We start from the raw sequence: 21,621 nt of genomic DNA on the forward strand, positions 1-21,621 counted from the left end.
AAACAATGTCCACTGACTCTCCTTTGTCAATCCTGCCTGGCATTTCCTCAAAGATTTCCAACAGATTTGACGGGCAAGATTTCTCCCTTAGGAAGCCACGCTGACTTTGGCCTATTTTATCATGTGCCTCCAAGTACCTCGAAACCTCATCCTGAACCTCATCCTCCAGTGCCTTCGCAACCACTGAGGTCAGGCTAACTGGCCTATAATGTTCTTTATTCTGCCTCCCTCCCATATTGAAGAGTGGTGTGATATTTGCAATTTTCCTGTCCTCCAGAACCATTCCAGAATGTAGTAATCCTTGAAAGATTATTACCAATCTCTCCACAATCTCTTTAGCTACCACCTTCAGAACCCTGAGCTGTATACTGTCTGGTCCAGGTGACTCATCTACCTTCAGACTTTTCAGTTTCCTCAGCATCTTGTCCTTATTAATAGCAACTACACTAACTTCTGCACCCTGACACTCTTGAATTTCTGATATACTGCTAGTGTCTTTCTCAGTGAAAACTAACAGAAAATACTTCCCTCGGACCCTATGGGAAGCAAATACAGAAATTGCTGGGGCTGTAGCAGAGATATTTAAAACATCCTTAATAAAAGGAGAGATACCAGAGGATTGGAGGATAGCCAATGTTGTTCTGCTGTTTAAAAAAGGCTCTAAACAAAAACCAGAAAATTATAGGCCAGTGAGTCTGACATCAGTTGTGGGAAAGTTATTGGGGTGTGTTTAATGGACAGGATATTATATATAAGTATTTGAACAGACATGGACTGGTTTAGGATAGTCAACATGGCTTTGTGTTTGGTAGGTCATGTCTAACTAATCTCGTAGAGTTTATCAAGGAAGTTACCAGGATAGTGGATGAAGGTAAGGCAGTGGATGTAATCTACATGGACAAGGTCTCACATGGGAAGCTGGTCAGGAAGGTTCAGTTGCTCTGCATTCAGGATGGGGTAGTAAATTGGATTAGACATTGGCTCTGTGAGAGAAACCAGAGAGTGGTCATTGAGGATTGCTTCTCTGACTGGAGACCTATGACTGGTGGTGTGTCACAGGAATTGGTGCTGTGTCCTTTGTTGCCTGTCATCTATATCAATGACCTGGATGATAATATGATTAACTGGATCAGCAGCTTTGCAGATGACACCAAGATTGGGGGTTTACTGGACAGTGAGGAAAGCTATCATGGCTTGTAGAGGGATCTAGACCAGCTGAAAAAATGGCAGATGGAATATAATGCTGAAAAATGTGAGGCTTTGCACTTTGGTAGGACCAACCAGGGTAGGTCTTACATAGTGAAAAGTAGGGCACTGAGGAGTGGGGTAGAACAAAGGAATCTGGGAATACAGGTGTCTAATTTGTATAAAGTGGCATAACAGGTAGGTAGGGTCATAAAGAAAGCTTTTGGCAAATTGACCTTCATAAATCAAAGTATTGAGTACAGGAGATGGGATGTTATATTGAAGTTGTGTAAGACATTCGTGAGGCCTAATTTGGAGTGCTGTGTGCAGTTTTGGTCACCTACCTACAGGAAAGATGTAGAACAAGGTTAAAAGAGTTCAGAGAAAATTTATAGGCATGTTGCCGGGTCTGGTGGACCTGAGTTTAAAGGTAAGTTTGGATAGGATAGTACTGTATTCTTTAGAATGTAGAAGATTGAGAGGAGATTTGATAGAGGTTTACAAAATTATAAAGAGTATAAATAGGGTAAATGCAAGCATGCTTTTTCCACTGAGGTTGGTTGAGACTACAACCAGAGGTCATGGCTTAAGGGTGAAAGGTGAGAAGTTTAAGGAGGAACATGGGGGAAACTTCTTCACTCTGAGGCTTGTAAGAGTGTGGAATGAGCTGCCATCAAAAGTGGTCGATAGAAGCTCGATTTCAACATTTAAGAGAAGTTTGGATAGGTACATGGATAGTAGGGATATGGAGGGCTCTGGTCCCGGTACAGGTCATTAGGAGTAGGCAGTTTAAATAGTTTTCAGGATGGATTAGATGGGCCAAAGGACCTGTTTCTGTGCTGTGCTTCTCTATGATTCTATGACTTATTAAGATGGTCCGCTATTTCTTTGTCCCCCATTATTACCCCTCTAGCATCATTTTCCAGTGGTCTAATAGGCACTCTCACCTCTGTTTTATTCTTTGTATACCTGAAAAAACTTTTTATATCCTCTTTTACATTATTGGCTAGCCTACTGTTACATTTAATCTTTTCTCTCTTTATGGCTTTTTTACTTGCCTGTTGATTTTTAAAAAATTCCCAATCTTCTAACTTCCCACTAGTTTTTAACTATATTATATGCACCTTTATTTTTGCTGTCTTTGACTTCCCTTGTCAGCCACAATTGCTTCATCCTCCCTTAAGAATACTTCTTCATCTTTGAGATGTATCTATCCTGCATCTTCTGAATTTCACCCAGAACCTCCAGCCATTGCTGTTCTACTGTCATCCCTGCTAGTATCCCGTCCCAATCAACTTTGGCCAGCTGCTCTCTTGTGCTTCTGTAATTCCCTCTACTCTACTGTAGTACTGACACATCTGACTTTAGCTTCTACCACTCATATTATGATCACTGCTTCCTGATGATCCCTTTACCTTAAGCTCCCTAAACAAATCTGGTTCATTACATAATACCCAATCCAGAATTGCCTTTCCTCTAGAGGGATCAACCATAAACTGCTCTAAAAAGCCATCTTGTAGGCAGCCAATTCCGTCTCTTGGGATCCAGCGTCAACCTGATTTTCCCAAACTACCTGCATATTGAAATCCCCCATGACTATCATAACATTACCCTTTTTACATGCATTTTCTGTTTCCCATTTGAATTTATATCTCACCTCCTGGTTGCTGTTTGAAGGCCTGTATATAACTTCTATCAAGGTCTTTTTTTTTCTGGCATGTGCCTGCGTGCGTGCGAGTCTGTGCGTGTGCGTGCGTCCGTGATTATGTCTTTTTCATGGCTTTTTTACAAGGTGCGGAATGAGAGAGAGAGAGAGAGAGAGAGAGAGTGAGAGTGTGACTGACTGACTGACTGACGCACCACTCCCCACACAGACATTTTCGCAGCATTTTCCCTTTTTTTTACAAGGTCAAGTTGTGATCTCGACACTGAACCCAGCACGGATGGAAAGCGTACTTGGGAGCGGACCCAACTGGTTTCAAACCTGGAAAGCTCCACTCCCGGGGCCGGTGCTGATGTTGTTGCACCACCAGCTGGCCCCCATCAGGGTCTTTTTACCCTTTCAGTTTCTTAATTCTACCCACAGGGAATCTACATCGTCTGATACCATGTCAACTCTCAGGATCTGATTTAATTTTTTACTAACAAAGCCACCCCACCTTCTCTACCTACCTGCCTGTCCTTTTGATACAATGTGTATCCTTGGATGTTAAACTCTCAACTATAATCTTCTTTCAGCCATAACTCAGCGATGGCAGGTACAATCTCTAATCATGCTACAAGGTCAACTGATGTATTCTTTTTACTGGATTCATTCAAATATAACACCTTCAGTCCTGTATTCATCACTTTTTTTGATTTTGTCCCCATGTTAGTCTTTAATTCATGCCATTGACTGCAATTTTGCCCTATTACCTCCCTGTTCTTCCTCACATTCTCACTGCACACTGCATGTACTTGTATACCAACTGCCCCATCCTCAGCCCTATCACTCCAGTTTCCATCCCCTGCCAAATAAGTTTATACCCTCCCCAACAGCTCTGGTAAACCTGCTCACAAGAATATCGGTCTTCCTTGAGCTCAGGTGTAACCTGTTCTATTTGTACAGTTCATGCCTTCCCCAGAAGAGATCCCAATCAATAGGGAGCTTAACATAAAGGAACCCTTAGGAGGCAGTGATCATAATATGATTGAATTCGTACTGCAATTTGAGAGGGAGAAGCACAACTCACTTGTACCTGTATTACAGTGGAATAAAGGGTATTACAGAGGCATGCGAGAGGAGCTTGCCCAGGTGGATAGGAGGAGGATACTGGCAGGGAGGACGGCAAGGCAGAGATGGAATAGTTCATAAGGCGCAGGATAGATATGTCCCACAGTACAAGCTGTTCTCAAATGGCAGGGGTAGACAACTGTGGCTGACAGAGGATGTTAAGCCTAGGAAAGGGTCCATAAGTGAGTGGGAAGTTGGACGATTGGAAAGCTTTTAAAATCCAACAAAAGGCAATTAAAAAGGTGATAAGAAGAGAAAAGATGAAGTATGAGGGCAAACTAGCCAATAATATAAAGCAGGATACTAAAAGTTTTTCCAGTTATATAAAGAGTAAAAGGAAGGTGAGAATTGATATTGGACCACTGGAAAATGATGCTGGTGAGGTAGTAATGGGGGACAAAGAAATGGCAGATGAACTTAATGGGTACTTTGCATCTGTCTTCCCTGTGGAAAACACCAGCAGTGTGCCAGAGGTCTATGAGTGTCAGGGAGCAGGAGTGAGTGCCATTGCTATTACAAAGGAAAAAGTGCTAGGCAAACTCAAAGGTTTTAAGGTGGATAAGTCATCTAGGCCAGATGGACTACATCACTGCACTATTTCCTCAGCCACGCATTCGTCTGGAAAGCATCCTCTCCATAACCTCACTGGCGCCTGACACAACAGCAATCCAGAGATTACTACCCTGGATGTTCTGATTTTCAGCTTTCTATCTAACTCCCTATATTCTCTCTTCAGGGCCTCCTCCTTTTCTACCTATATTGTTGGTGCAAATATTTACCATGACTTCTGGCTGCTCACCCTCCTCCTTTAGAATGCTGTGGATCTGATCCGAGATGACCCTGACCCTACTACTTGGGAGGTAAATACCATCTGGATTTCATTTTCACGTCTCCTGTTTACTCATTTGACTATGGAATCCCCTATCATTACTGCACCCTTCTCCCTTTTTCCCTTCTGAGCCACAGAATCAGATTAAGTGCCAGAGGTCTGGTTGCTATAGCTTCTCCCTAGTAGGTTGTTCCCCCACCTCCAGCAGTATCCAAGCTTTATACTTAATATTGAGTGTAATGGCCACGGTGGTACTCTGCACTGGCTGTCTGTTTGTCTTCCCAGTCAGCCAGGTGGCTCCTATCTATCACCTTCTCATTCTCCTGTATGAGCTGGAGGTCATCTAGCTGCAGTTGCAGTTCCTTAACACAGTCTCTGAGGAGCTACAGCTTGATGCTCTTCATGCAGATGTAGTTATCAAGGAGACTGGAGGTCTCACAGAGGTCAAACAAAGAACATGCCACTAACTCTGGACCTATTGTCAGTGTACTATCTATGTGCTAATGGACAAAGAAGGAAGGAGGGAGGGAAGCTTACTAGAAATCTGCTTAGAACTTTCGCTTGCTCAAGCCTGTTGAGCCAAAGCCTCCCACTCTAACACTGGCCCACATTAACAATGGCCACTCAGCTTGCACCTTCCTTCTTTTTATTGGCTCACATAAAATTCACTCCTGATGAGTTGTATACTTTCCAAGTAGTTTCTGCCTTGCAACAATCTCTCCTTCTCCCTCCCCCTCTTTTTCTCTCACTCACTGCTTCAAATTTCGTATGAAGTAGTCTATTATTATAATTGGTACTATATGTTATTACTTCAATCTTCCAGTTGGAATGCATTTTAATTTTGAAGTCAACATTTTTAGCATTAGGAACTTGCACTTTACAGAAATTTTATTTTTCTAACTACTCCAGGAGCAGCATAATTTACCATTTAAAATTTTGCTGAGATATTTATTTTGTGTATTGTAAAGAAGCATGATTTGTACTTTTATAATTGTATTAATATTTTCTAATTGGCAATAATTAGAGATAATCTTGTAAATAAAATGCTTGACCAGGAACCTTGTGAACGAAATTCCTGGCAGAACTTCATCGGTAGAATACACAGGAGAATTTCTAACATTTCTGATAATGGGATTTAAACAAGTAATCCATCTTGCTGTGTCAGATTTTACATTTTGTATTAAAGAACAGATAATGCTTTGAAGATCTACCTTGCAAATTCAATCCTACTTATAATGAAAAGAGGGAGGGAGTTCATAGAACTTACAGGTCATTCAGCCTTGCATAAGCAGCTGAAAAAATAATGGATATTGTTGTTAAGCAAAGGATGCTGGGAAAACAATAACAGAATCCGGCAGAAATTGCATGGATATATGAAAGAGAAATTTTGTTTGTGAAGTCTCTTTTTACCCTACCTGGTTATCGAGAGAACCAGAGGTGATGATGTCACAATATGTCAGTCATTGCAATACTCAGGTGAGGAAAAAAAGTCCCCTGAGGGTAGTGATTCTTAGAATTCTGTGCCATGAAAGCTGTGGAGACACGGTTATTAACAACGTTGAAGACTGAGATCAAATGACTCTTAGCTGGTAAATGAAGTGGGAGTTTGTACAGGGAAGTAATACTGAAGTAAAAGTTTGTGATCTTTTTGAATGGAGGGCACAATCTGAATGGCATTCTTCTGCTATTTTATCCTTGTATGTTTAAGAACATTGAGTGTAGAATGGTTTGGGATGTCCCAATACTATATAGAAACTTTTACACTGTAGACCACTAATTTCTGCACAGCAAGCGCCTACAAACATTAACAAGACAAGTGACAAATGATCTGCTTTAGTGATTTTTGATGCAGAATAAATATGGAGAGTGCAACTGTTCTTTGGAACAGGGTGGAATCTTTTATGTCCACCCAAAAGGTTTGAGTAGAGTCTTTAAAATCTCATCCAAAATACAGAGCCTAGCACTTCTTCAATACCACACAGATTGTTTAATCTAGAATACTTGCTCAAGATTTTGGAACCTTGGACCAGTTTTATCATCTGGCTACAGTGGGCACCAATCACACACCGTTTCAATTTGTTTTAAAAATCTTTTTTTTTAACATGGCATGCATTATGGCAAAATTCATTAATTGCTTCACTGATTCTCTGATGTGTCCAAAGTCCCTAATATTTACTGAAACGATACTTTGGAGGAATGATGTACCTATTGGAATTACTATGAAATTCAAAAGTGAAGCATTAATTTCTTAGTGCAGGGGGATAACTGATGCTAGGAATGCTTGGTTGTTTGTGTAATACTTTGTCATAGTAAGAGAATTGGAGTTCATGCAGGGAAGTAACACTAAGGGAAGGGAGCACAGGAGGCTGGTATATAGATCCTACATTTAATTTCTGCTCGGCAAAAGTGCATATGAGAAATGTAACAGCTGTGGAATAGACCATGAATGATAAATACTAATCTGGAATATAGATAGTGTAAAATCTACCCTTTTGATTAAAAATTTGAAGCAATTTCTCGAGTGTTAGCTATTGTGCTTATTTGAACATTGATGAAAACAAGAAGGTAGTAAATTGCATTAAATGTGTCCACTGGCAGTCAACTATCACACTTCCTATAAATAGCACTTTCTGTAAGTGTCAGATTTTAAACATCACACATAAGGTATCACATCCCAACTTAGCACCTACTTCAACACTATGAGAAAGCCCAAGGATATCTGCTAACTGTATTACATCCAATGCTATTCCAGGTGTATGTAACTATTTCCAAAGGGAAAGAAGATAATTCATTGATTTCTGTGGTCAAAAGTGCTGCTGCTTTGAAAACCCCGGTGCATCTTTTAGCTTCACTGAGGTCAGCATTTTGTATGAGTCATTTCGTCCCCCTTTCATAGTTCACTTGTATCCGTTCCCATCTCATTGTTGCTGTGAATGTCCAATCTGATGAATAATTGCTCATATCCCCTTCCTCCACCAATTTAATGACAATGCAGCTTTTGGCTGGGCTTGTATTTTTTCAGAGCCTTCCCAAATATTCCATGCAGTTTGTGTTAATCATTGCCGGCTGGTGGCGTAGTGGCATCAGCGCCGGACTTTGGAGCGAGTTCGAATCCAGCCGACTCCCTTGCACGCTTTCCATCCGTGCTGGGGTGAGCTAGCAACTCAAGCCTGCTAAAGAATGCCGTCATGATGGTGTCCCGATGTCTCCACTCAGAGTTAAGGGCTTTCTTCTTCTTCTTCTTCTTCTTCTTCTTCTTCTTCTTCTTCTTCTTTGTGTTAACCATTACTACAAAGAAATGTCACTTTAATGAGGAGGTATTTAGGAGTTGGCCTGATGATTTTGCAGTGTCTTTGATGATTACAGACGCAAAGATCCTTATTGAATTACATGCTTAGCTTACATATCATTTGCACAATTCATTAACTCTTAGCCTAGCTTCTCATTATACCATATGATCACAATTTTACTGCTACGCATGGAAGAACAGTTTGATTCATATTACATTACCATGGATGGAGGTATTAGTATTAATTATTTTTTCTGTTTACTATCAGCACGAAAATTTGGTAATTTATTATTTGTTTAATATAGTGCCACCTTTTGACATGTCATGTTGACGGGATTAGCAGAGAGTTCTTCAAGCATGTGCAAGCAAGGTAGCCCCTCTGACACAAGATCTCAGTGTCTCAGCTATGAAAGGGCTGACCAGCTCTCGATACCTGCTACTTCTGGCTTCAGTGTCTGGTCATTTAATGTTGACAACATCACCAGGTCAGTTGGCAAAATGAAAGTAAAAGTTTTTATAATTCCCAAACCATTGACCTCCTTAGAAGTTTTAAAATACCTGTCATTGCAAATATTTTTAATTATACTGCGACTTTGAAGTTGATTTGCAAAATATCCTATGCCTTTAGATTGAAAATGAGTGATTTATTTGGCTAAAGAGAAAACATGTCAAATCTTAAAGAATAGTTACAGTAATCTCTATTGATAGATGCATCCTGTGCTGCAGCCAAAGACTGCACAATGAGGGCAATGTCACCTAATCCTAGGACCATTAGTTTTTTTTCATCTTAATCTTCCACCACTATGGTGCTAATCCAACCCAGAGACAAGTCAAGGTCACAGTACGAGAGCTGGAAATTTGACATTCAAATAATTAATTAAAGGCTGCTCTAGCGGACTGGGTAGATGAGATCTACAGTGCGATCCAACGGCTAGAAGGTGGTTCTGCAACACTCCATGGAGGACAAAGGCTACGACGAGGCACAGAAGTTATGGACATCCACTGCAACCAAGGAAGACCCCCTTTGTGATGACTAACCCTACCACTGGACCCGGACCTCTGAGTTTGAGACAGTGGAACAGCCGCACTGCGACAGCTTAGCTTTTCCATTTAAAAACTCTCCCGCGCAGGTTGCCCATTATCATCAGATGTGACGGATGACCAACAATTAAGTAAATAAAAGCTGGGATTGCAAAACTGCAACATGAAACTATTTTCTTGTTATATATACAGTGGAATGCAAAAGTTTGGGCACCCCGGTTGAAATTTCCGTCACTGTGAATAGCTAAGCGAGTAAAAGATGACCTGATTTCCAAAAGGCATAAAGTTAAAGATGACACATTTCTTTAATAGTTTAAGCATGATCACTTTTTTATTTCCATCTATTACAGTTTCAAAATAACAAAAAAGGAAAAGGGCCGGAAGCAAAAGTTTGGGCACCCTGCATGGCAGTACTTAGTAACACCCCCTTTGCCAAGTATCACAGCTTGTAAATGCTTTCTGTAGCCAGCTAAGAGCCTTTCAATTCTTGTTTGGGGGATTTTCACCCATTCTTCCTTGCAAAAGTCTTCTAGTTCTGTGAGATTCTTGGGCCGTCCTGCATGCACTGCTCTTTTGAGGTCTGTCCACAGATTCTTGATGATGTTTAGGTCAGGGGAATGTGAGGGCCATGGCAAACCCTTCAGCTTGTGCCTCTTGAGGTAGTCCATTGTGGATTTTGAGGTGTGTTTAGGATCATTATCCTGTTGTAGACGCCATCCTCGTTTCATCTTTAGCTTTTTTACAGATGGTTTGCTTCCAGAATTTGCTGGTATTTAATTGAATTCATTCTTCCCTTTACCAGTGAAATATTCCCCATGCCACTGGCTGCAACACAAGCCCAAAGCATGATCGATTTACCCTCATGCTTAACAGTTGGAGAGGTGTTCTTTTCATGAAATTCTGCACCTTTTTTTCTCCAAACATACCTTTGCTGATTGTGGCCAAAAAGTTCTATTTTAACTTGATCAGTCCACAGGACTTGTTTTGAAAATGCATCAGGCTTGTTTAGATGTTCCTTTGCAAACTTCTGACGCTGAATTTTGTGGTGAGGATGCAAGAAAGGTTTTCCTCTGATGACTCTTCCATGAAGGTCATATTTGTGCAGGTGTCGCTGCACAGTAGAACAGTGCACCACCACTCCAGAGTCTGCTAAATCTTCCTGAAGGTCTTTTGCAGTCAGACGGGGGTTTTGATTTGCCTTTCTAGCAATCCTACGAGCAGTTCTCTCGGAAAGTTTTCCTGGTCTTCCAGGCCTCAACTTGACCTCCACCGTTCCTGTTAACTGCCATTTCTTAATTACATTACGAACTGAGGAAACAGCTACCTGAAAATGCTTTGCTATCTTCTTATAGCCTTCTCCTGCTTTGTGGGCATCATTTATTTTGATTTTCAGAGTGCTAGGCAACTGCTTAGAGGAGCCCATGGCTGCTGATTGTTGGGGCAAGGTTTGAGGAGTCAGGGTATTAATGAAACTTTGAAATTTGTATCACCTGGCCTTTCCTAATGATGATTGTGAACAAGCCATGGCCCTAACAAGCTAATTAAGGTCTGACACCTTGGTAAAAGTTATCTGAGAGCTCAAATCTTCTGGGGTGCCCAAACTTTTGCATGGTGCTCCTTCCCATTTTTTTCCACTCTAAAATTGTACAAAATAAAAATAATACACTAATCTTGTTTAAAATGTTGAAAAGAATGTTTCATCTTTAACTTTATGACTTTTGGAGACCAGTTCATCTTCTACTCACTTAACTATTCGCAGTAACAGATATTTTGAGCAGGGGTGCCCAAACTTTTGCATGCCACTATACGAGGGGTGATTGATAAGTTCATGGCTTAAGGTAGAAGGAGTCCATTTTAGAAAACCTAGCACATTTATTTTTCAACATAGTCCCCTCCTATGTGTACACACTTAGTCCAGCGCTCCTAGAGTATACGGATCCCTTCTTTACAGAAGTGGTCCACAGCAGGGGTGATAGATAAGTTTGTGACCTAAGGTAGAAGGAGATGAGTTATACAGCTCTCGTTACATGCACGTGCAGTTCAACTCTTTGAGTGAAAAATGCAGAAAGTTTGAAGTTAATAACTCATCTCCTCATGAACAAAAATGTTAAATACTGCGTTGTGTTTCCTTGTGTTCAAAAAGTTGGCGTAATTTGAATGAAATGTTTAAAATGATGAAGGAATTGGTAAGGTAGTTATAGAGGAACTATTTTGTCTGGGTAGTTACTGGGGAAATTTGTAAGCAAGTAAAAAAAGTTAAAGATAGATAGATAGATATACTTTATTAATCCCGAGGGAAATTTAGTTTCGTTACAGCCACACCAGCCAAGAATAGAGCGTAAATATAGCAATACAAAAACCACAAACAATCAAGCAACAAAATGCAAACTATGCCAGATGGAAAATAAGTCCAGGACCAGTCTATTGGCTCAGGGTGTCTGACCCTCCACGGGAGGAGCTGCACGTTTGATGGCCACAGGCAGGAACAACCTCCCGTGCCGCCAAGTGTTGTATCACGGTGGGATGTGGCCGAAGTCCAACAGTAAAAAGTTCTTTCTTTTTAAATCTTTTCAGTAATTTTTCAAAATTATAAACTCAATAACAAAGTTGGTACAAAGAGATTGGAAAAACGTTCATCAGCATATATAAAATGAATTTTAAGTAACATAGAAATAAAAGATTTCCAAACTCATAATGAGATTAAACATTAACAAAGAAATAAAAAGAAAAAAAAATATATAAACAAAAAAAACCCCAAAAGAGAAAGAGAAAAAAAACCCCAAAAAAAGGCAAAACAGGGCTAGACCAACAACTTGTATCAGACAAGATCCATAATGTCACTAACTCCGCTCCTCTCATCATATAATTTTAGAAAAAAGATTCGGAAAGGTCAGATTACATCATATGAAAATGTTGCATAAACGGTTTCCAGGTATCTTCAAATGTAACCGAAGGGTAAAAAATATCACTTCTAATTTTTTCTAAATTTAAACTTAATATGGTTTGAGAAAACCATTGGAATGTAGTTGGAGGATTAATTTCCTTCCAGTTCAACAAAATAGATCTTCTCGCCATTAAAGTAACAAAAGCTATCATTCGAGAGGCTGAAGAAGATAAAGATTTATGTTCTACCATTGGCAATCCAAAGATTGCCGTAATAGGATCAACAGTAAAAAGTTCAATATCTGGTCTACAAACATGTTCCTCGATTGTAATATGACCCGGATTGCACCATCTGTTGTTAACCAGAACAGTAAGCACCCAACTCCTTTACGCTTACCGCTCTCAGTGAACTTACGGTCAGCCGGAACGATATTACCCACCGAACTCCTCTTCTCCATAAGTCCCTGTTGTCTAAAATTGATTTTACTGCGTTAGTATGAGAGAGCTTGTTAAAATCTTAGCTTGTAAATGATGAAAAAGCAATGACTACATTTTATTTGTAAGGAGAAAGTTATTTGAATGAATTTTTGATTTGATGTTTGCAGTATATATGCGTTCAGTTTTGTCTTTGTACTTTCAGGATGTGCTCCCAGTAGCCACCAGAAGAGGAGCTCAGCTTGAAATGAGAAGATTTCTCAGGACTAAAACATTTAGTTCAGAAACAAATGGTGTTGGTGTCAAATCATTCAGGACTGACTAACTGGACTGACGTTGCAGAAGGACAGGATGTGGTTGAGAGTGATGCGAAGGGGAACGCCGGCATGGATTTGGCAGTTTGCCACGGTATTGGTTTTCCTGTGCAGTGTAGTATCCTTGTTGTACATGCTGGCGTGCACACCAAAGGTGGAAGATGGCCAACCCTTGTTACCCAGGGTGAGTGGGCCAACTGGGAAAGACAACTTCAGGGTGTTGCTTGAAGAGCGTGAGGAGCAACACCGTAATTATATCAACAGCCTGAAGAAGCAAATAGCACAACTGAAGGAGGAACTGCGGGAAAGAAGTGAGCAGCTCAAGATTGTACATGACCGCTATAGCGACTCACTGGGAGGCAAATTTGATCCAAGCAATCCAGCGAAAACACAAGTGGATCTGTGGGAATTTCTGCACTCCCAGATTTACAAAGCGGAAGTCCACGCTGGTGTTAAATTGCCCACAGAATATTCGGTGATACCATTTGAGAGCTTCACCCTCCAGAAGGTGTACCAGCTGGAAATGGGTCTCACCCGACATCCTGAGGAGAAACCAATCCGGAAGGACAAACGGGATGAACTGGTGGAAGCTATTGAGGTTGCACTAGGGATTTTGAACAGCCCCGAAGATGAAGGAGCAGCAAACCATCGGACGCACGCAGCTGCTGACTTTATTGAAGGTTGGTTTGTTCATTTTTCTATGGTTGATGTTTCTGCTTTCTGGTTGCAATGATCTGAAGTAGAATTTCACATTGTCCTTCAAACACATAAACCAAGGTTGTAAACCTCCCAGGTGGATGAATCAAAGCTCCCTCTTTGTGTTGGCTTGAAGTACCCTTCTTGTTACAAGGTTGGGTGTTCTTGTTCTAGTTGCTGGTAGCTCATTGACCCATGGCATTAAGATGCTCTCATAAAGAGCTTGTTGCCCCCTCCTCCTACGTTTTCGACAGGCTTGTAATTGATTGTGAAGGATTTTTAGAAAATAAAATAAATAGAATTTCCTATATTATGAATTTGAAAGATTACTGTAATCTTATATTAGATTCCTTCTTTCTCTGTCATTTTACTACAAGCTGAGCCCTATATATACCCTAACGTCATTGTTTTAAACTATTGAAATTTTAGCTTCAATTCAGTCGCTAGGTATACATGGAGAGGTGGTAAATTGGATTAGACATTGGCTTAATGGAAGAAGCCAAAGAGTGGTAGTAGAGAATTGCTTCTCCGAGTGGAGGCCTGTGACTAGTGGTGTGCCACAGGGATCAGTGCTGGGTCCATTGTTATTTGTCATCTATATCAATGATCTGGATGATAATGTGGTAAATTGGATCAGCAAGTTTGCTGATGATACAAAGATTGGAGGTGTAGTAGACAGTGAGGAAGGTTTTCAGAGCCTGCAGAGGGACTTGGACCAGCTGGAAAAATGGGCTGAAAAATGGCAGATGGAGTTTAATACTGACAAGTGTGAGGTATTGCACGTTGGAAGGACAAACCAACGTAGAACATACAGGGTTAATCGTAAGGCACTGAGGAGTGCAGTGGAACAGAGGGATCTGGGAATACAGATACAAAATTCCCTAAAAGTGGCGTCACAGGTAAATAGGGTCGTAAAGAGAGCTTTGGTACATTGGCCTTTATTAATCAAAGTATTGAGTATAAGAGCTGGAATGTTATGATGAGGTTGTATAAGGTATTGGTGAGGCCGAATCTGGAGTATTGTGTTCAGTTTTGGTCACCAAGTTACAGGAAGGATATAAATAAGGTTGAAAGAGTGCAGAGAAGGTTTACAAGGATGTTGCCGGGACTTGAGAAACTCAGTTACAGAGAAAGGTTGAATAGGTTGGGACTTTATTCCCTGGAGCGTAGAAGAATGAGGAGAGATTTGATAGAGGTATATAAAATTATGATGGGTATAGATAGAGTGAATGCAAGTAGGCTTTTTCCACTGAGGCAAGGGGAGAAAAAAACCAGAGGACATGGGTTAAGGGTGAGGGGGGAAAAGTTTAAAGGGAACATTAGGGGGGGCTTCACACAGAGAGTGGTGGGAGTATGGAATGAGCTGCCAGACGAGGTGGTAAATGTGGGTTTTTTAACATTTAAGAATAAATTGGACAGATACATGGATGGGAAGTGTATGGAGGGATATGGTCCGTGTGCAGGTCAGTGGGACTAGACAGAAAATGGTTCGGCACAGCCAAGAAGGGCCAAAAGGCTTGTTTCTGTGCTGTAGTTTCTATGGTTTCTATGGTTTCTAATAGCTCAATAGTTCCATTTAATATCAGAAAATGTATACAATATACAGCCTGAAATTCTTGTTCCTCACAGACATTCATAAAAACAGAAGAATGAGTGACAGTAAAAATGTGAGAACACCAAGGCCCCCTCCTATTCTTCCCCTCTCCCATGCACAAGCAGCAGAAAAGGACAAGCATCCCCTGCCTCACTTATTTCAGCAAAAAAAAAGCTTCAGCACCCTCCACCCACCAAGCAGGTAATAGCAAAGCCCCCCCGAAAAAGACCATGATCTGCAGTACAACAAAAAACTAATCATTCACCTGATAATTCAGCTTACCACAGTCTCTCTCTCTGCCAATAAAGGGATAGAGAGAAGTCACCTTTTCACAGTGAGAGGGGAGACATGAACAAAATAACTCGCTGATTTGCGATGATAAGTTCTGCTACACCGCTTCTTTCCGAGTTCTCCAACCTGAGAATCAGCAACAAATTCTTCCCCCAGCAACAGCAGACAGATAGACAGACCAGCTGCCCCTGGTAGCCAATCCGATGTTCCATTTTCTCCTGCAATGCGTCAGTCAGCAGCATCGGCATAGTTGGCTCGTCCACAGGGCCTCGAAGTCTCGGAACCCTGAAGACGCACTCATCTTCTAGACAGTGCCCTCAAGGTATCAGAAAGTGGCCAGCTGTGAGCCCCCAGGAATAGGTCCCAACACCACAAAGAAATGAAGTCTGGGTGTAACTCTAGGTCAGGTTCTCTGACCGAACCCCATCCACATTGAAAAGGAAGAAGAGAGACATTAAAGGTAGAAATGAAGGAATCGCTGTTAAGCACCATTGTAGCTCTGCCCCATGTGCTTAGATGTAACATTTTGTGCTTCCCTCACTACACCTCTCCTGGCTTGAGTAAACAGGACTTCACCTCGTTTTTCATGCCCTGTCTGGTACCTGTATCCCAAATTTTTAATTTTACATTTGGTTGTTAGATATCTTTTTAGTGGGGTACATTCTGTTTCAGCACAATCACACATTCACACTGAGGAGAAAATAAAACCCTTAAACCTCCATACACAGACTTGTAGAACCCTGCAAATCTCTGGAATGGTGACCCGGAATACTCTGTTTAAACAATCAGGTCCTGCATGACAGTATTTCTAAAAAACTCATAAGACCAGAAATTGGTTAGAAAAAAAATATGATAAATTAAATAAGAGGTGCAAAAGATGGAGAATGGTATTTATATAGAACAATCTACCAGAGGAAGTGGCTGAGGCAGCATTTAGAAGATATTTGGACAGATTCATCAGTAGGGAAAGGTTCGAAGGGAAATAGGCCAACTGCAATCAAATGGGATTTGCTTAGACAGACCACATTACTCTGTGATCCTGTATCAGCTCCATTGATGATCAAAGTGAACGGAGTTCGGTTCCACGTTTTCTCCTTGTGTCCCCTAATGGTCTGACAGTTTGTGCATCCACAGAACCTAGGTTCCCTGGAATGGCACTAGGATACTACATTATTTGCCAATTAATGAGATTATGATCGCACTCTTGTACCTGTTACTGCTGGTACAATTAGTCACTCTTCTGCCAGGCATTGATATGAAGTTCAGAGTAAATTTATTATCAAAGTACATGTGTGTCACTTTATACTACTTTGAGATTCATTTTCTTGTGGCATTCACGGGAAAATAAATACAGAATAATTTATGAAAATCAGTATATAAAGACTGACAAGCAACCAATGTGCAAAAGAGGACAAATCATGGAAGTAATAAACAGTAAACAAATAATACTGAGGACATGATGTATAGGACATGAATCTGTAGGTAACCCGATTGCTGTCTCTATCAAACATCCATCTGTGAATTTGGCTCAGCTTGCTTGTTGTGTTCTTATCCATTTTCTGGAAGTGGAGAACATGCAGTGCCTGACCTGCTGGACATGTTTCCCACTCTGCAGTTGGCAATTTCCACATTCTTCTGCTTGTATTTTCATTCTCTACCTGTGCCTATTCATTCACTGACTACATAACCCTGTTTACAGTGTGCCCCCAAAGGCAGCTGGTTTTGCCCTCTCAGAAATGGCCCTGCCCCACCACCCTTCCTGCAGCTTAGCAAACTTCTTTTGTCTCCTCCTGAGTCCCGACAAAGGGTCCTCGATCTGAAACATTTAACTTTATTTTTCTTAACGCAGATATGGCTAGACCTGCTAAGTATTTCCAGCATATTTTATTATTGTAGATTAGATTAGATTAGATTATGAGGACACACAGTCCCCTTTTATTGTCATTTAGTAATGCATGTATTAAGAAATGATACAATATTCCTCCGGTGTGATATCACAGAAACACAGGACAGACCAAGACTGAAAAAACTAACAAAACCACACAATTATAACATATAGTTACAACAGTGCAACAATACCATAACTTGATGAAGAACAGTCCATGGCACAGTAAAAGAGTTCAAAGTTTCTCGAAAGTCCCACAACTCACGTAGACAGGAGAAGGAAGAAAACTCTCCCTGCATGCCCAACCACAGTCCGACTCTGAGTCATCTGAAAACTTCGAGCCTCCGATCAGCCCTCCGACACCAAATACCGAGTACCATCTCTATCCGAACGATTCGACCTCAGTCTCACTCGCCAGCAGCAGGCAAAGCTGGGGATTTTGAGACCTTCCTTCCGGAAGATTCTCGATCACGCAGTAACAACAGCAGCAAACCGGTGTTTCAGAAATTTCTCCAGATGTTCCTCTGTGCTTTCACGTCTGTCTTATAACATTTTTATAAGTCTTTGTTCAATATGCAGCCATGCATTCTCTTAGACACAAATTTGTAGGAGCAGATTTATGCTTAAATATGGAAGAATCATTCATTGTGACAATATTTCCTTCATTAAATCAATGTCTGTGCTCGTACAGGAATTTAGTTGTGCTTCTGTCCTGAAGCTCCAGCTTCCATTGCTGGCTTCAGGTAAAGCTCAGTGTGGCATCTTTGCTGCACCAGTGAACTCCTCATCTAGTCTACTGGGGCAGGACAAACTTCCATAGGTTTTTACCTCTGCTGGCAACCGAACCTGCACTAGGTTAACTCTGGTATAAGTACAGCAGTCCCTATTCAAATGAATGGAGAAATCTACCAGCAGCATGAAACAAAGAGGATCTGTAAAAGCAAAAATTGTAAGTTGAACTCTTGTGATATGTGCTTGCATTTTTTGTCTTAAAATATTTTTTTCTTTGACAGTTCCTGTGATGTGAAAGTCATAAATATTAAGTTGTGGTGACATCTTTGACAGATGTTGAGCATATTGGCTTCAATGCCATCAAAGCAATTTTGTTAGTGCAGTGGGGTTCTCAGCTACCTGTGCTGAGATATTCCCCCCCCCCCCGCCGTACTATGCTGCCCCTAGTCTTGCCTTGGTGCCTGGAGATGAACTAAGGGCATGTTCATTGTCTTCTACTGCTGTAGCCCATCCACATCAATGTTTGACATGTTGTGCATTCAGAAATGCTCTTCTGCACACCACTATCATACTGCATGGTTACTTGAGTTACTGTTGCCTTCCTGTCATCTTGAACCAGTCTGGCCATTCTCTTCTGATGTCTCTCATTAACAAGGCAATTTTGCATACAGGACTGCGAATCACAGGATGTTTTCTTGTTTTTCACACCATTCTCTAAACTCCAGAGAATGTTATGTGTGAAAATCCCAGGAGATCAGCAGATTCTGAGATACTCAAACCACCCTGTCTGGCACCAACAATCATTCCATGGTGAAAGTCGCTTTCATCACATTTCTTCCCCATTCTGACCTTTGGTCTGAGCAGCAACTGAACCTCCTGACCATTGAGCTGCTGCCACATGGTGGGTTAATTCGATATTCGATATTTGCATTGAATAACCCTAACCCTAATGCGAGGTATACCTAATAAAGTGGACACTGAATGTAGAAACAGTAACAGTGAAATCTGCCTCCGTGCATATACAGTTTCCATTTTCAGAGGCTAGTTGTGTGTACCATTGCTTCCAGCTGTATATCGCTGTTAATTTTCACATACTTTTGGCACATCACATATGCTGTACAATAGTGTCTCTTCTGGTGATATGTTCTAATTACATTGCATCAATATTTACATAGGGAATTCTCCAGTATAAATGTTTACATAAGAACTTACAGTGCAAAATAAATATAGCAAAATCTATTATACTGAAAAGTATCAAGTTGTAGCCCTATGGGACGAGGAAGTTATTCATAGTTCACTCACCCTGCTTCATCTTGTGATTCTACTTAAGCTTAACATTGCAACACATGAGAAATGTATAATGTGTTGTGGTTTGAACCTAGTGAGCATTTTGTCTGTTACGCTGCCAATCGAGCACTCCCAGGATATATGAAGACCACTAGTTACTATCAGGAGTACAAAAATATTAACCATCATATAACAAAATGTAAGCCGAAACTGAAAAAGTTTAAGATATTTATTTCTGTATTTCAGTTTGGCTGCCATTTTGATCTAAGGCAAGTTTGAAATCTTTATACATGAAAATACATTTCTAGCTGAAAGAAGTGTTATAAATGAAGCAAATTTATCAAATATATATAATGTTGCAAAAATAAAATGAAGACTTGTTATTGATTACTTTTTTGTTTTGAGCACTGGACCTATTTTGAAGTCTTTCCTGAGAGGTAACAATGCCATTTTGAAGTGATCTAAATTCATTTTTTCCTCTCTGGAACTTGGTAATTTATTGCTCTGATTTGAAGCATAAATAAACCGTTATTTTTACTCATCCAATTACTGCATTTTGGAGTGAAGATATAATATTGTTCACATTAACACCACTTAAAGGTTCTAAGGTTCGTCCATCGTCATCGATGAAGACTTCGACACCATTAGTTCTTTTTACGAGGTCGAGTTGCTAGCTCAACACTCAACCCGGCATGGATGGAAAGTGTGCCCGGGAGCGGCTTGACTGGATTCGAACTCAGGAACCTTTGCTCCTGGAGTTCAGCGCTGATGTCACTCCACCACCGCCGGCTGATGGTGTCGAGACTGGCGCTTGATTTGGATTTAAGTGAGGGAGAGTTGCTCAGTGTCAGCCTCACTCTCTCTTCCCAATTCCCATCTGGATCCAGTGGCAAGACAGGTGGAGATGACTGGAGATGGGACTAGGTGCAGTGGATGTCCAGGACAGCTTCTGTGTCTTGTCGTGCTCTATGCGTTCCACGATGCTTGCAGAGACCGCCTTCTTGACCGTTGGACCTTCCATTGGTCTCATCCACTCAATCCGCCGGAGTCTGTCTTCACATGCTGGGATAGACATCTCCCTATCTCATCGAGGGTTTGAGACCCGTCAGCTACCCTCACCTGGTTTAGTTAGCTTGTCAAAGCCGTTGCCCGGGGTGTGGCTACTGTTGCATGCAAACAGCTACGAGGAGCCACAGGTGAGAGCTGAGTGCCAGGTAGGGACCAAAGGTGGACAAACCGCCCTGAAAAGAACACAACATGTTCCCCCATCAGAAGTGCTACCCCTCCCTGACACCCTATACACCCCAACTTAAAGTTTATTCGCAAGAAGACTGCACATCCATTGGATATGTTGCTTTGTCCTTTACGTTCACAATAAATCGTTTACAAAGAGATTAAATGTACCTTGAAATATTTACTGATGAAGTCCACTTCAAATTAAAAGCCACTTTGTTATATATTTTCAATGCTGGAAATAGCTCTCAGAGTATTCAGGAAATGTAGATTAGACAGTGAACCTTCCCTTTGACTAATTGTAGCTGTTTTTAACTTGGATTAATTTGGCTCTTCTTATCACTTCTTCAATAGTACAGGCTCCTTCAGACAAAATGTTAATGGCATGTGCAAAACATTTGGGAAAGATTGGGTGACTTTCTAGAGTGAGCTGAAGGGCTCTTAACTTGGGGATCAGATGTGAGAGTATGATAGTAAATGAGTGAAGCTGAAGTGGTAATACAAGATTTCAAATCTCATGAGGTTTTCCCTGCCTTAAACCTCAGAAAGTGACAATATCTATATTAATTTAATGTATTTAATATGGTACACCTATTTTATAAATGTGGCTCTTACTTCCTGAAAAATTATTTTGTCAGAGCTTGAAATCCTTAAGGCCAATTTATACTTTGCGTCAAATTGACGCCGTAGGTACGGCGTAGCCGTGTACCCTACACCATACCCTACACCATAGCCTGACGTGCACCTCCCCAAAAATGTAACTACGCGTCGTGGCGATGCAGACTGCAACGACTGTGATTGGTCTACTTGGTAGAATCGCATTTCCTCCTACGCTGCAATAGCTTCCCATTAGGTGACTGAAGGGCAGGGAAGGAACTCTGGCTGCAGTGCTTTCCATAAAACTTTACAGACCTCCAAAATTATGGAGGACCCTGATGCCAGTCAATAGCTAGCTGTTGACTTCCACCTGAAGCTAAAACTGGAATGGTGATTGCAAGTCTCTGAGTATACTGTGCATACACTGATGCAAAATAAATGGTTGGAGACGATGAACCAAATCATCAAATCTACCTGCCGACATCTGAAAATATTTGAAATGCATTTCCTTGGCCATGTCTCTCAGTGGCCGGACAAGCACAGAAAATTCACCCTCC

General features: G+C 41.0%; 1 protein-coding gene across 8 annotated transcripts in view; it reads left to right on the forward strand.

Moving 5' to 3' along the window:
• Positions 1-21,621, forward strand: part of LOC140196701 (chondroitin sulfate N-acetylgalactosaminyltransferase 1-like) — a 197,328-nt gene that overhangs the window by 82,689 nt on the left and 93,018 nt on the right. For 4 of the 8 annotated variants that reach the window (XR_011885779.1, XM_072256340.1, XM_072256345.1 and 1 more), the window contains exon 2: positions 12,641-13,429. Coding sequence is in view for 7 of the 8 variants with exons in the window: in XM_072256340.1 (XP_072112441.1) it covers positions 12,787-13,429 (643 nt within the window). In the remaining variant the exon portion in view is untranslated. Of the gene's footprint in view, positions 1-4,694; positions 4,819-8,381; positions 8,562-12,640; positions 13,430-21,621 lie in introns of those variants that run through there. The other 4 variants (XM_072256341.1, XM_072256343.1, XM_072256342.1 and 1 more) reach the window with 3 other exon arrangements.

Source organism: Mobula birostris, chromosome 4, assembly GCF_030028105.1.
Source record: "Mobula birostris isolate sMobBir1 chromosome 4, sMobBir1.hap1, whole genome shotgun sequence".
In the NCBI taxonomy this organism is placed as follows: Eukaryota; Metazoa; Chordata; class Chondrichthyes; order Myliobatiformes; family Myliobatidae; genus Mobula; species Mobula birostris.